This window comes from Mastomys coucha, unplaced genomic scaffold, assembly GCF_008632895.1.
Source record: "Mastomys coucha isolate ucsf_1 unplaced genomic scaffold, UCSF_Mcou_1 pScaffold5, whole genome shotgun sequence".
Taxonomy (NCBI): domain Eukaryota; kingdom Metazoa; phylum Chordata; class Mammalia; order Rodentia; family Muridae; genus Mastomys; species Mastomys coucha.
This window is the reverse complement of record NW_022196911.1, coordinates 93,029,417-93,044,848: the sequence shown is the minus strand read 5'-3', so window position 1 is coordinate 93,044,848 and position 15,432 is coordinate 93,029,417. Positions and strand designations below refer to the sequence as shown.

The window sequence follows — 15,432 nt, the reverse complement described above, 5'->3', positions numbered from 1 at the left end:
AAGGCCACACTGCATGACATGGGGTCCCTGTTGGATGGGGTAGTGGCTCCCCATCATTTCCGTTAATGCCTCTCTTCAGATCAGACCCTAGGGGTCCCATCCTGGAAAGAAGTCAGGGCATGCCACCATCGACTCAGCCCCACCAGGCCCCGTGGCCTCTGTATTTTCTGTGTTGAGCTCCGGCAATCTGGGAGGTCCTGGGCTGTTTCCTTTTGGGCTCAGAGCAGAGTCCTTTCAGTCCTGCTGCTTTGGCAGGCTGGCCTGTCCCTCTGTGGGTTTCAGTGACCTGCAAGTCACCACCACATCACCCACGGCCTTCTTTCTTTTTGAAAAGTTCTTCCATCCCAGGCCTAGCCACAGCCCCTCAGCCGTTGGTCCTGGGCTGACTCAGTCTGTCCCTGGTCCCTCCTCTCCCACCCACCCTGGGCTCACCCACAAGTGTGGATCAGTGGCACTGATGCTTCTGGTTCTGAGCGGAGAACAGGGTGGATGATGCCTGATGAGGGCGGTTCTAGTGGGGCTCAGAGAGGGAAATTGAGAATAAGAAGGGTTCGAGGTGAGCCAGCGAGATGGCTCAGGGTGCTTCCTGCGAATCCTGACAAACTGGGTTCAAAACCCTCCACATGCCTTTGGAGAGTAACTTACCCCCAACACACAGACATACACAGACCTACAAAATAAAAATAATAAAATGTAATACTTGTCTTTGTTTTTGGTCCCTCCCCCCCCAACAGACACCCCCTTTAGATCAACAGGAATTTTGAGACAGGGTTTCTCTGTGTAGCCCTGGCTGCCCTGGAACTCTCTCTGTAGACCAGGGTGGTCTTGAACTCAGACATCTTCCTGCCTCTGCCACCCGAGTGCTGGGATTAAAGGCATGCGCCACCACCTTCCTATTAGATATAATACTTTAAAAACAAACAAACAAACAAACAAGCAAATAGGAAGAAAACTCTGGAGTCTCCTTTGTGCGTTTTTTGGAGCAATCCGGGAGCACTGCACGCAGGCTGAGCCAGCGCTTCTGTGTGCAGCGTGTGTTGTGAATAGTAAATACAAATAATAACCGTAGGACGGAAGACTTTCTCAGTAGGAAAGAGAGGCTGGTCCCCGTGGGCGTGTGGGTGGGTACTAATTGCTGGTAATCCCCACTTTTCTGGCTGTGATTGGTTGATTATTATAATTAAGATAACTTTGGGGAGAGCTGGTGTTCAGTAGCTTGGTTTGCAGATGCGTTTGGTTCTGTGACGTCTGGGTGGCGAAGGCCGTTCCCAGTTCACGTGAGGTAGCATCACAGTGGCCTTAGTGTCCTATCTCCATCTTCCCAACTCTCTAAATTTTTAATTCTTTTTTTTTTACTTATTATTTTACTTTTAAAATACATTTTTAATGAGTATATGTGTGTATGGGGTGGATTATGTATATGCTATGCGTATGGAGGAGCCTGTAGAGGTTAGAGGTCAGAGCTCCTGGGACTGGAATCATAGGTGGTTAGGAGCCTATAGAGGAGTCAAGCACAGGTCCTCTGTAAGGGCAGAAAGTATCTTTAACCACTGAGCCATGTCTCCAGCCCTTTAATTTAATTAATTAATTAATTTATTTATTATTTATTTATTTTTATTTTTTATTTTTTTATTTTTTTTGTAAGACAGAGGCTCACACCAGGCTAGCCTGCAGCTCCCTGTACCCAGGTTACCCTTGAATGTGCAGCACACTTTTTGCCTCAGGCTCCTCCTAAGTGCAGGAATCATAAGTGTAAGACACTAGATCCCACTAACCTTTCAGACTTTTTTTTTTAATATTTATATATTTTTTTATGTATATGAGTACATTGCAGCTGTCTTCAGATACACACTAGAAGAGGGCATCAGATCCCATTATAGATGATTGTGAGCCACCATGTGACTGCTGGGAATTGAACTCAGGACCTCTGGCAGAGCAGTCATTGCTCTTAACCGCTGAGCCAGCACAGCACTTGGGAGGCAGAGGCAGGTGGATTTCTGAGTTCAAGGCCAGCCTGGTCTACAGAGTGAGTTCCAGGACAGCCAGGGCTACACAGAGAAACCCTGTCTTGAAAAAAAAACGGAAACCTCTCTCTCTCCTCCTCTCTTTCCGTGCTACTGTACCCCCCCTCAACTAAACCTCTTACACATGAAAAAAAAAAAGAAAAGAAAAGAAAAAAAAAAACAAACCAAAACAAAAAAACCGGCTGAGCCATCTCTCCAGCCCTTTTCAGAATTTTTTTTTAAATTCAGATTTGTTTTATTTGTAAATCTAGTGTTTTGTTTTGTAATTATAAAATTAAATGTTCAATAATTATTCATCTAGGCTGGGCAGTGGTGGCGCATGCCTTTAATACCAGCACTTGGGAGGCAGAGGCAGGCAGATCTCTGAGTTCGAGGCCAGCCTGGCCTATAGAGTGAGTTCCAGGACAGCCAGAGCTATACAGAGAAACCCTGTCTTGAAAAAGCCAAAAAAAAAAAAAAAAAAAAAAATTCATCTAATGCATGCATGTTTTGCTCACATGTGTGCATGTCTGTACACCACATGCATGTCTGGTAGGCTCGGAGGTCAGAAGACGATGTTGAAGCCAGAGTTACAGATAGTTGTGAGTCGCCATATGGGCTCTGGGTGTTGAACCTAAGTCCTCTGCAAGAACAAGGGCTTTTTAAAAAACAATTATTTATTTATTTTTATTTTGTGTACATTGGTGTTTTGCCTACATGTATATATGTCTGTGTGAGTGTTGGATCCCCTGGAACAGGAGTTACAGACAGTTGTGAGCTGCCATGTGGATGCTGGGAATTGAACCTGGGTCCTCTTAGAAGAGCAGCCAGAGCTCTTGAATGGTGCGCCATCTCTCCAGCCCCCAAAACAAGTGTATTTCATTGCTGAGCCACCTCTCCACCCATGGACTTCTTGTTGGTAGTGGTGCTGTTTTAAACCCAGGGTCTCATGGATGCTAGGCAACCAATCTTTTTTTTTTTTAATTATTCTTATTTTTTAAGTACCTTGATGTGTTGCCTGTGTGTATATCTATATCGGGGTTCAGATCCCCTGGAACAGGAGCTACCGACACTTGTGAGCTGCCATTTGGATGCTGGGAATGGAACTTGGACCCTCTGGAAGAGCAGCCAGTCCTCTTAACCCTGAGGCACCTCTCCAGACCCTGGGCACGTGCACTCTTATACTGAATTACAACCCTACCTTAACTTTTCAGATCTTTACAAAACAATTGTTTCAAGAGACCTCTTCCTCCTCCTCCTGAGTCCGGACCTATGGACTAAGAATCTCAAAATCACTTAGAAATGGCTACACGGAAAAGCCTAGCTGTCCTTTTCCCTGCTCTGAAGAAGAGACCAGTCAGCACTCTAGGCGGCTGGTTGATGTCTGAAACTAGTCATTGTTTTGTTTTTGGAGAAAAGGTCTCACTGAATAGCCTTGTCTGGCCTAGAACTCACGATGATCCCTGCCATGTCCCACAACCCTGTAAAAATCATCGCGAGGCGGGTTAGCCTTGGGGCAGCAGAGAGTTTTGGGATCTTGACTCTTTCCCCTGAAGGCGATGTAGTGAGTGGGTAGTTTTAAGGAGGTCAACATGATAGCAGATTCATCTCCGCATTGGTTTCTTCACAGTAAAGCGACACATAAATCAGGGAGTTATTTTGGGATTCTAGCTGCTGGTTATTTTAGCCGTGTGTGTGTGTGTGTGTGTGTGTGTGTGTGTGTGTGTGTACATGTGCAGGTGTGTACATTTGTGTGAAGGCCATTGGTTAACCTAGCAAGTCATTTCTCAGGAATCTTTTCTCTCTCTCCCTTTCTCTCGCTCTCTCTTTCTCTTTCTCTTTCTGCCTCTGTCTCTCTCTCTCTTGAAACAGAATCTCTGTAGCCCTGGATGTCCTGGAACTCCAGGCTGGCCTCAAACCCACAGTGATCTGCCTCTGCTGCCCAAATTATTCTGGGATTAAAGGCATCAGCATGCTTGGCTTATTTATTTATTTATGTATTTATTTATTTATTTATTTATTTATTTGAGACAGGGTCTCATTAGCCTAGAGTCTACCAAGTAAGCTAGACTGGTTGGCAAACCACAAGAATCTAAATGTCTCTGTCTGCCTTCCCAGTTCTGGGATTCTAAGCATGTGCCACCATACCAGGCCTGCCTCTTCCTCCTCCTTATCCTCCTCCTCCTCCTCTCGTGGATGTTGGGCATTCAAGTCTTCATGATTGTGGAACATCATACCATCTTTTAAAATGAAACTAAGACCCTCCTCTCCTTTGCCTTTCATTCACGATCTTCCTGTATCTCTTGTCACCCTCTATCAGGACAAGAGTAGGACAGACAGACAGAAACCATAGCATAGGGGTGTTCATCAATCTCTCTATAAGCTTCAGTGTCTTCAGGTGCAAAGTCTCGAGACATTTTATATCTCCAAAGACTGGCTTGATGAGCTGGCTCATGCATAAGTGGACGATGGATAAACATGGTGTGAGGCTGGGGATGTGGCTTAGTGGCAGGGTGCAATTCTGTTCCTTTAGAATAGAAAATATAAATGAGACTTGGTCACTAGATAAGAAGCTATATATTTTTTTGGTTTTTTTTTTTTGTTTTTTAATGTGTATGAATGTTGTCTTCATGCATGCATGCATGTGCACCACATGAGTGCCTAATGCCTGCTGAGGCCAACTCAGAGAGTTGGATACCCTGGAACTAGTCTTATAGGTAGTCGTGGGCCAGCATATGAGTGTGGAGAATCAAGCCCAGGTTGTCTGGAAAAGCAGAGTTATCTCTCCAGCCACCTTACTCTTTTAAGACAGAGTCTCCCTGTTCCGTAGCTCCAGCTATTCTAGAACTCCATATGTAAGCCAGGCTGGCCTCAGACTCACAGGGATCCACTTGTCTTTCCCTCCTGAGTGCTGGGACTAAAGACAAGTGCCAAGCTAGGGATGGCAGGTGGACCTCTGTGGGTCAGAGGCCACCCTGGCCTATAGAGCAAGTTCTAGGATAGCCAGAACTACATATGAAAACCTGTTTCGAAATGATAAAATAAAGCTAAGCAGTGGTGGTGTACACCTTTAATCCCAGCATTAGGGAGGCAGAGAGGTAGGTGGATCTCTAAGTTTGAGGCCAGTCTGGTCTACAAAACAAGTTCCAGGACAGCCAAGGCTACACAGAGAAACCTTGTCTTGAAAAACAAACAGGGCAAGAGAGATGTCTAATGGTTAAGAGTACTGGCTGGCTGCTTTTCCAGGGATCCAGAGTTCAATTCCCAGCAACGACATGGTAGTTCATGACCATCTATAAATGGATCTGATACCCTTTTCCGACATCTGATACAGGTGTATATGCATCAGAGCACTCATACATAAAATAAAATAAAATTGAATTGAATTAAAACTAGTCTAAAATGTCTTTAAAAAGCAACAAATAATAACAATAGTAATAAAAATAAAGACATGTGCTACCACACCCCTATTTAGACCACATCCCTATTTTTAGACTTATTTTTATCTACACGTATGTGTGATTTTGTGAGTCTATGTGCACTGTATGCATGCAGGTTCCTGTATAGGCCAGGGGCTATCGAATCCCCTGGAAGTGGAGTTACAAACAACTTGTGGGCTGCCTGGTGTGGTTCTGGGAACCAAACCTTGATCCTGCAGAAGAGCATCAAGTGCTCCAGCTTCAGAAACTGTGATCCGAACGTCTTACAATGAGTTGGTGAGAGAAATGGATTGAAAATATTCTCTCCACCCCGGGTTTTCCATACTTAGTTCTTGGGCTAGGGATGTAGCAAAGTTGGTAGAATTCTTGTTTAACATTCACTAAGTCTTGGGTGGATCCTAACACTACACAAACTGGCATCCATAATCCTAGCACTTTGGAAGTTGAGGCAGGAAAACCAGACATTCAAAGTCATCCTTAGCTACATTGTGAGTTCAAGGCTCCTCTAGTCTCTAGGTTTCTTGATTAAGAGACCAGCGCTTTCCTATCTTATGTGGCCCCCTGAGATGTGGGATATGGGACCAAAAGGGACATCCAGTGAGTGTTTGACTCCGTTGTTCTGACCACACCACTCTCCCTGCTGGGGCATGAAGGTAGAGCTCAGTCATTGGAACTGGTGATGGCCGAGGCTGGCCGTGGTGGCTGTGACAGTGAAGGCTGTGGCTAGAGTGGACAGAAAAGATGGTGATGGTAATGCTTGGAGACAGGATGGCTTTGATGGCGGGGGTAGTGGTGGTGATAATGAAAGTCTTGACTGTCATGATGGCAGGTGTGAGTCAGTGGCTGTAACTATGAGGGAGATGGTGGGTGTGGTGGCGGGAGTGACGGTGGCCTTGGCGGAGGTGTAGCCGGAGTGAGGGTGGGGGTGGTGTGGCTTTGACGGAGGTGGGAGACATGGTGAAATTGGTAGGTATATTAATAAGATCGTAGAGATGATGGCTGCAGATGTGGTGGGGGTGGTGGAGGTGGTGTCTGTATTGGTGGTGGGGATGGTGGAGGTGGTGGCTGAAGACACCGTGGCTGTAGTCATGGAGTGATAATGGTAATGGCGATGATTGTGGAAGTGACGGTAACAACCCTGGAGGTTGTGCTGGTGAAGACGGTGTCACTGCGATGGTGGAGATAGCGGTGAGAATGATGGTGGTTGTGATATGTAGGTGGTGGTTGTCCTGATCATGATAATGGGGGCTGCGATGGTGGAAGTGATGGGGAGGCCATTGCAGAAGAGTGCTCCCTTGTCTGATGCTTTCACTGTAGAACGAGGGCTGGTCATACAGGACCCCAGCCACTGATTTCTGCTTTTCCTGGGACCCAAGACTAAGCATAAGAATGATCAGAGCCTTCGGGACACCTAGGGTGTTTGATGAGTTTCTGAAGGCCAGGCTTGGGGCAGGCCATACTATAGTTGTGACTGGAGTGTGGGACAGGGAGGGTCTGTCAGTGAATGCCATGGGGCAGGAGTGTTCTGCAGAGTGGGGAGTCACAGTGGAGGTGTGGAACTCAGGCACACCCACCTTCTGGGACTATCTTTAAAGGGTTCCTTTGGCCCACACAGGAAGCTCACTAATGTTAGAGACAGCGGTTTCCAGATAATTATCTGGTAGCTTATCTTTTGAGAGGAAAGTGTTGTCAAAAGTCTACAGGCTGGGATGTGGCTCAGTGGTAGAGTGCTTGCCCCTCATACGTTAAGCCTTAGGTTTAATCTGCAGCAGTACTAAGGGGTAGGCACTGATTTAGTGTCTGCCGAGGCCCCTATAGCTGACTCTAAGCTACCAACATGACGGGGTTGAACACAGAGTTGGGGAGCAATGCACAGTAGCCATTGTCCGTTCTTCAACTACCTCAGACAAAGACACACGTAACTTTAAGCTCAGGCCACAGTACAATATGGCAAAATACCAAAAGGGGACTCTTGGGTCATGTGTACCATGGCTTTTAGTAGAATGTAATAATTTTTAAGTGTGGACAATTTAATTTTGTCTTTGTCTGTCTTTCTTCCTTTCTTTCTTCCTTCCTTCCTTCCTTTCTTTCTTTCTTTCTTTCTTTCTTTCTTTCTTTCTTTCTTTCTTTCTTTCTTTCTTTCTTTCTTTCTTTCTTTCAAGATTTATTTATTTGCCAGGCAGTGGTGGTACATGCCTTTAATCCCAGCACTTGAGAGGCAGAGGCAGGCAGATTTCTGAGTTCGAGGCCAGCCTAGTCTACAGCGTGAGTTCCAGAACAGCCAGGGCTACACAGAGAAACCCTGTCTCGAAAAACCAATTTAAAAAAAAAAGATTTATTTATTTTATTATGTGATTACACTGTAGCTGTCTATAGACAAACCAGAAGAGGGCATCAGATCCCATTACAGATGGTTGTGAGCCACCATGTGGTTGCTAAGAATTGAACTCAGGACCTCTGGAAGAGCAGTCAGTGCTCTTAACTGCTGAGCCATCTCTCCAGCCCCTTTGTTTTGTTTTTCAAGACAGTGTTTCTCTGTGTACACCAGGCTGGGCTCGAACTTAGAGATCCTCCTGCCTCTGCTCCAAGATGCTAAGATTAAAGTGTGTGCCACCACACTGGCTAGTACAATTTAACCTTTTAAAAAAGATGTATTTCTAATAGCATGTGTTCGTAGTGCGTGCGTGCATGTGCGTGCGTGTGCGTGCGTGTGTGTGTGTGTGTGTGTGTGTGTGTGTGTGTGTGTTCGCGCGCGCGCGCGCATTCGCGTGAGCATGTGGGTGTCAGTGGAGGCCAGAGGCGTTGGATACCTTGGAGCTGGAGTTACAGACTGCTGTAAGCTGATGTGGGTGCTGAGAACTGAACTCAGTCCCTGGAAGAACACTACATGCTCTGAACCTCTGAACCATTTCTTCAGCCCTACGAATTAATTTTCTGTTATATCTACATTTAATAACTGACAAGCTAGCTACCTTCTGGCACCCTTGTCAGTTGGCTTTTGAGGCCGGGTGGAGGCTGGCTGCAGCTTGACACGCCCATGCAGGTGACTGACACTGAGCTCCGGCTGATGGACCCTGGAACTTCTCTGTTCCCCACAGGCGAATGTTCCCGTTCCTGTCCTTCACTGTGGCCGGGCTGGAGCCCACAAGCCATTACAGGATGTTTGTGGATGTGGTCTTGGTGGACCAGCACCACTGGCGATACCAGAGCGGCAAGTGGGTGCAGTGTGGAAAGGCGGAAGGCAGCATGCCAGGTACGACCCGCGTTGGGAGTGGTGGGCATGCTTTTTCTCCTAGACCGGGCGCCCCCTGGTGGATTACTCGAGCCCCTGCTCCTGATGTGAAAGTTCTACAGCCTATCCTCCCACCTCACCCTTCCTTTGTCTTCTTACCTCTTCTCTAATTTGATTTAACTGAGGTGGGGGCGGGGGCGGGGATGGGGGGTGGAAAGAGACTCATCCTGCGCAATCCTCTGCCCTCATCTGCCCCTGCTCAGCCTGCCTGTCCTCTCATCTTTCTCACGGTCTTCTCAGAACAGGCAAAATCCCACATCTCTAGTGTCTGTTCAATGCTTGGTAATAAGGTTACCTGTCCACAGGGAACCGCTTATATGTCCACCCAGACTCCCCCAACACCGGAGCCCACTGGATGCGCCAGGAAGTTTCATTTGGGAAGCTAAAACTCACCAACAACAAGGGGGCTTCCAACAATGTGACCCAGGTAGGACTGTCAGCCTCACCTGCCTTGCGTCTGAGACCCCTCCCCAACCTTTCCTAAGACCCATGTTGTGCTGAAGTCTCCTCTCCTCTTCCCCTCTCTTCCCTACATAGACAAGGATAACCTTGAACTTCTGATCCTTCTGCTCCTGAGTGCTGAGACCACAGGCACGCACCACCATGCCTGATTCATGTAGTTCTAGATGTGGCACCAGACGAGACAAACATGCTATCGATTGAGCCGTTCTCTGCCCTAGCTTCTTTTCTTCCTCTCTAGGGCTCTTTCCTACCCACCTTGGGGAGACAATGAGATGGGCGTGGGGGGGGGGACACTGGATCTCTGGCAAGGGTTGCTCTCAGGTCAGCCCAGGCCAGAACAGTGTGGGGGCGTCTTCACTAGATCATGATCTGTCACCTTGATGGTCCCAGTGTCCCAGGGAATGGATGTTCAGTGTGAACTTGACTTCACATTGAACAATCATGGGTCTTGTTTTGGTTTGTTTTATACATTTACTACCTCTATCCATCCATCCATCTCTCCATTCATCTAATAAATCTATCTATCTACTTATTCCTTTAGTTATTTACTTAGTAAGTTAGTTGGTTAGTTAGTTGTAGGGGAGTGAGTTGTAATGGTGTGTCAGAGGACAACTTGCTGGAGTTGATTCTCCTCTTCCACCACGTGGGTCTCAGGGATCAAACTCAGGTTGCCAGCCTTGGAAGCAAGTATCGTTATCTGCTGAACCATCTCCACAGACCCAGTCCTTTTTTAAAAAACCTGGAACTGGAGAGAGGATTCACTTGGGAAAGCATTTGCATTGGAAAGACAAGGACCTGAGTTTTATCCCTAGGACCCAGGTTAAAAGAGAAAAGAGAAGCCAGCCATAATGGCATGAACCAGTCGTTTAAACACTGGTGAGTTCCAAGTAGGGACGCTTAGGAGAAGTTGAATGGTGTAGGGTGGGTCAAGGCATAAGATGTATTCAAGCATCCTTTCTAGTCTCACTCTGGAGCTAGTAGTTACTGGTAGGTGAATGCATATAGAGATGAGGCCTCCATGAGGTCGGGAAGACCTTCCTTCCAGCTCCTTCCGTGACCCTGTCACCACCTGCCCCCTCTCCAGATGATTGTCCTGCAGTCCCTCCATAAATACCAGCCCCGGCTGCACATCGTGGAGGTGAACGACGCAGAGCCAGAAGCCGCCTGCAATGCTTCTAACACTCACGTCTTTACTTTCCAAGAGACCCAGTTCATTGCAGTGACTGCCTACCAGAATGCAGAGGTGGGGGCTGGGGCACTGGGGGCCTGGGCCTGGGCATGGGCCTCTGCTGGAGGGTGGGGAAGACTTCTTGCCAGGAGGGGACTCAGGGAACTCTATTTCCTCTCTAGATCACTCAGTTGAAAATTGACAACAACCCCTTTGCTAAAGGATTCCGGGAGAACTTTGAGTCGTAAGTGTTCTGGGTATAAATCGCCTTTGGTCTTTCTGAGATGAGACTGTATAGTTCGGTGTTCAGCATGTCCTGTCTCTGCTTTCAGGGTCTGGGGGGCGTTAGGCAGGCCATGGAGAGAGGAACGTGGGGGGGCGGGGGGGAAGAGACATGCTTATGACTTGGTTTTTCATTCACTTTCTTATTTTATTTTATTTTGAGATTGGATCTTGTTAGAAGCCTGGTATATAGCCTTGAACTCTCTCTCTCTCTCTCTCTCTCTCTCTCTCTAGTTTTTCGAGACAGGGTTTCTCTGTGTAGCCCTGGCTGTCCTGGAACTCACTCTGTAGACCAGGCTGGTCTCGAACTCAGAAATCCACCTGCCTCTGCCTCCCAAGTGCTGGGATGAAAGGCATGCTCCACCACCGCCCGGCTTCTTTCTTTCTCTTAAGATTTATTTATTTCATTTATATGAGTACACTGTAGCTGTCTTCAGACACACCAGAAGAAGGCGTCAGATCCCATTACAGATGGCTGTGAGCCATCATGTGGTTGCTAGAACTTGAACTCAACCTCTGGAAGAGCAGCCAGTGCTCTTAACTGCTGAGCCATCTCTCCAGCTCTCTCATTCGCTGTTTTTATTTTTATTTATTTTCTAGCATGTACACATCTGTTGATACCAGTGTTCCCTCGCCACCTGGACCCAACTGTCAACTGTTTGGGGGAGACCCCTACTCACCTCTTCTATCCAACCAGTATCCTGTTCCCAGCCGTTTCTACCCCGACCTTCCAGGCCAGCCCAAAGATATGGTCTCACAGCCTTACTGGCTGGGGACACCTCGAGAACACAGTTATGAAGCAGAGTTCCGAGCTGTGAGCATGAAGCCCACATTCCTACCCTCTGCCCCTGGGCCCACTGTGCCCTACTACCGGGGCCAAGATGTCCTGGCACCTGGAGCCGGTTGGCCCGTGGCCCCTCAGTACCCTCCTAAGATGAGCCCAGCTGGCTGGTTCCGGCCCATGCGAACTCTGCCCATGGACCCTGGCCTGGGATCCTCAGAGGAACAGGGCTCCTCCCCCTCGCTCTGGCCTGAGGTCACCTCCCTCCAGCCAGAGCCGAGCGACTCAGGACTAGGAGAAGGAGACACTAAGAGGAGGAGAATATCTCCCTATCCCTCCAGCGGCGACAGCTCCTCTCCGGCTGGGGCCCCTTCTCCTTTTGATAAGGAAACCGAAGGCCAGTTTTATAACTATTTTCCCAACTGAGAAAACTCCACTGAATTGGAAGGCGCCGACTAACTTAGAAAACAGACACGGGGCAGAGAGCCCCGAGCTCTCGCCATCCCTTCCCTGTATAGTGATTGGTTGGAGAGGAAGAGGGGCAAGAAGGATTCTGGGGTTCACTTGTTTCCTGGCCCTCAAGGACAGGAGTGTCTCCTGCCCCTTCCTCTGCCCGAACTACAGTCACGTACCTGGTGCTGCTTCTGACCGATGGTTTCGTGGAGAATGGAGAACTGACTCCAGAAAGTTTTGGACCCAGAGGGACTTCATGGCTTCTGGCGATGTAGAGGGGTTGGGGGGGGCAGTCCAGGACCAGAGAGCTGCTCTCTCCCCCTGCCCGGTAACTTTCAACTGTTGGTCTAACATCTGTGTTAATCTCTGACCTGAAAGTAAAGATACATGCATTTTTACATCAGCCAGCCAAGCAGAGAAGGCTCAGGTGACTACGGGTGGACCGGGCCAACTGCGAAGGGGCAAGAGAGTGGGTGCAGAAGAAGGGTTTGAGGGGTGCACATCTTCCCAGGCGAGGTCACTTTGAACCAGTGTGTCTACACACGCTTGTTTCTTTTTTATTTCTTCGGGAGGGGGGGCTATTTATTGTAGAGAGAGTGGTGTCTGGATGTATTTCTTCTCTTTTGCATCACTTTCTGAGAATAAACATGGACCTGGTAAGCGTGCCCTCTTTCCGTGGCTGGTGGGTGGGAGGGGTGTGTGTGTGGATCAAGATTTACTGATCTAGCAAAGTTGTTCTGTGTGCGCTTGATGTGTGGGGGGGTAACTGCTAGGGTCTGCTAAAGTGACCCCACTTAGGGATAAACTCGGAGTGTGTCCTCCACACTCCAGCTGGTGGTTCATGCCGCCACGTGTGACCAAAGGGCCCCTCAGCCTGCTGCGTTGCCTGCTCCACCGAGCCCTGGAGGGAGTCAGGGTGGGAGCAAGGTTAGGACCAGGCTGGGTGGGGTGGAGCTTAGGAAAGCCAGGACTCTAGATTTATCTTTGCATCTTAATACTCCCTGTTTTTAGGTTTGTTCAAGTGTTGAAGGCGCAAGTAGAAACTATGCCATGTGACGTCGTCGTCACTCTTTGTAGGTCAAGATCTGCCATACACTAGCAATTCCATGTGAGTCACTTAGTACACAGGCAGGATTTAGGATTAGCACTTGATGAAGTCCTCAGTGGGAGAGCTGTCATTGTGAACTGGTGTGTGGGTGGGCTCTCTCTCTCTCATTTAATTTTCATTCATAATCATAAACTTAACTCTAAAATCCTGCTAGACTTGGAGGGGAATGAGGAAAACATGGAACCCCAAGAACTTCAGTGAGAGCAGAGATGACAAGGTGTTGTGAGCAGATGGGGTGGGGGTCCTCTCCTGAGCTGCAGAAGGAATGGTCTGGTGGGTAAGATGCTTGAAAGTCAAAAGAATAAGAATTGTCCATAGTTGAAAATTGGTGCCGGGCGGTGGTGGTCATGCCTTTAACCTCAGCACTTGGGAGGCAGAGGCAGGCGGATTTCTGAGTTTGAGGCCAGCCTGGTCTACAGAGTGAGTTCCAGGACAGCCAGGGCTACACAGAGAAACTCTGTCTGGAAAAACAAAAAAAGAAAGAAAGAAAGAAAGAAAAAAGAAAAAGAAAATTGGCGATCTTATCTTGCTGCTGGTTTGCTGTTCCTGGACCCCAAACACTCTGTGGCTTCCATGATGCTCATGCCTTCTCTCTCCTTCATAGAGGAGGTTAAAAAAAAAGTGGGAACCATTAATGTTTGGTCCAGCATTTGCCGTGGACAAGATGCCACTACCAGGGTGCCTCAGGATGAAATTCTCATCCTCAAATTTCAGCCTGTAAATGGACCTGCCCCCAGTGTCACTGTGGGGTGTGATATCACCACCCTGGCACATGAATCCTGGAATAACTGTGTGAGAGTAGCAACCCTTACATCCAAATCCTTTCTCTTCAGTGCTCAGAGCAGGGAAGTTTTCTGCTGCCTTTGGAACGCTGTCTACATTGTAACCTAGGCTGGCTTCCAACCTCTGGTGATCCTCCCATCTCATCCTCCCAAGAGCTAGTATTACAGACACAAACCACCTTGTTGTTTTCTAGCTCTGTCTCTTAGAAGAAGGAAGGGGAGGGAGGAAGAGGAAGAAGAGGCAGAAGAAGAAGCAGAGGAAGAGGCAGAAGGAGGAGGAGAAGGAGGAGGAGGAGGAAGAGGAGGAGGAGGAGGAGGAGGAGAAGAAGAAGAAGAAGAAGAAGAAGAAGAAGAAGAAGAAGAAGAAGAAGAAGAAGAAGAAGAAGAAGAAGAAGAAGAAGAAGAAGAAGAAGAATTTGTGTCAGGAAGATAGATCAGGGATAAAGGGGCTAGTTGCCTGACCACCCAAGCTTGATGCCTTGAATCCACACAAAAGCTGGATCTGGTAGCACACATTAGTAGTCCCAGTGCTCCTAAGAGATGGGAGGCAGAAGCAGGAGGGTATCTTGGCAGCTCATCAGAGGACTAGCACAGTAGGAAAACATTGGAGAAGAGACCCAGTTTTAACTTGGCAAAAGGAGAGAACTCACTGTAGATCAGGCTTCAAGTACACAGTTTGTTTTTATTTGTTTTGTTTTGCTTTGCTTTGTTTATGCGACAGGGTCTCTGTTAAGTCTGGTTGGGGGGACTGGAGAGTGGTTAGGACCACTGACTATTCTTCCAGAGGTCCTGAGTTCAATTTTCAGCAACCACAGGGTGGCTCATGGCCATCTGAAGACAACCATGTCTGAATACAATAAGAATGTACTCACAGAAAGTAAATAAATAATTCTTTTAAAAAGAAGGAGGAGGGCTGGAGAGATGGCTCAGTGGTTAAGAACACTGACTGCTCTTCCAAAGGTCCTGAGTTCAAGTCCCAGCAACCATATGGTGGCTCACAACCATCTGTAATGAGATCTGATGTCCTCTTCTGGGATGTCTGAAGACAGCTACAGTATACTTACATATAATAAATAAATAAATCTTAAAAAAAAAGAAGAAGAAGAAGAAGAAGAAGGAAGAGGGGAGCCAGGCAGTGGTGGTGCTTGCCTTTAATCCTAGCACTTGGGAGGCAGAGGCAGGGGGATTTCTGAGTTCGAGGCCAGCCTAGTCTACAGAGTGAGTTCCAGGACAGCCAGGGCTATACAGAGAAACCCTGTCTCAAAAAAAAAAAAAAAAAAAAAGAGAGAGAGAGAGAGATGGCTCAGTGGTTAAGAGCACTGACTGCTCTTCTAGAGATCCTGAGTTCAAATCCCAGCAACCACATGGTGGCTCACAACCATCTGTAAGGGGAACTGATGCCTTCTTCTGGTGTATCTGAAGACAGCAACAATGTACTCACATATGTGAAAATAAATAAATCTAAAAAACAAATTATTGGAGGTGGTGAGATGGCTCAGCAGTTAAGAGCACCAACTGCTCTTCCAAAGGTCCTGAGTTCAAATCCCAGCAACCACATGGTGGCTCACAACCATTCGTAATGAGATCTCATGCCCTCACATATAATAATAAATAAATCTTTAAAAAAAAAGGAGAAGGACAAGGAGGAAGAGGAGGAAGAG

General features: G+C 47.6%; 1 protein-coding gene across 3 annotated transcripts in view; it reads left to right on the top strand.

Moving 5' to 3' along the window:
* Tbx21 (T-box transcription factor 21) overlaps positions 1–12,541 on the top strand; it is a 19,095-nt gene extending 6,554 nt beyond the window's left edge. For all 3 annotated transcript variants that reach the window (XM_031351467.1, XM_031351466.1, XM_031351465.1), the window contains 5 exons: positions 8,542–8,696; positions 9,041–9,162; positions 10,282–10,440; positions 10,548–10,609; positions 11,248–12,541. In XM_031351467.1, coding sequence (XP_031207327.1) covers positions 8,542–8,696; positions 9,041–9,162; positions 10,282–10,440; positions 10,548–10,609; positions 11,248–11,854 — 1,105 coding nt within the window. In that variant the 3' untranslated portion in view covers positions 11,855–12,541. The remainder of the gene's footprint in view (positions 1–8,541; positions 8,697–9,040; positions 9,163–10,281; positions 10,441–10,547; positions 10,610–11,247) is intronic.
* Positions 12,542–15,432: the final 2,891 nt, after the last annotated feature.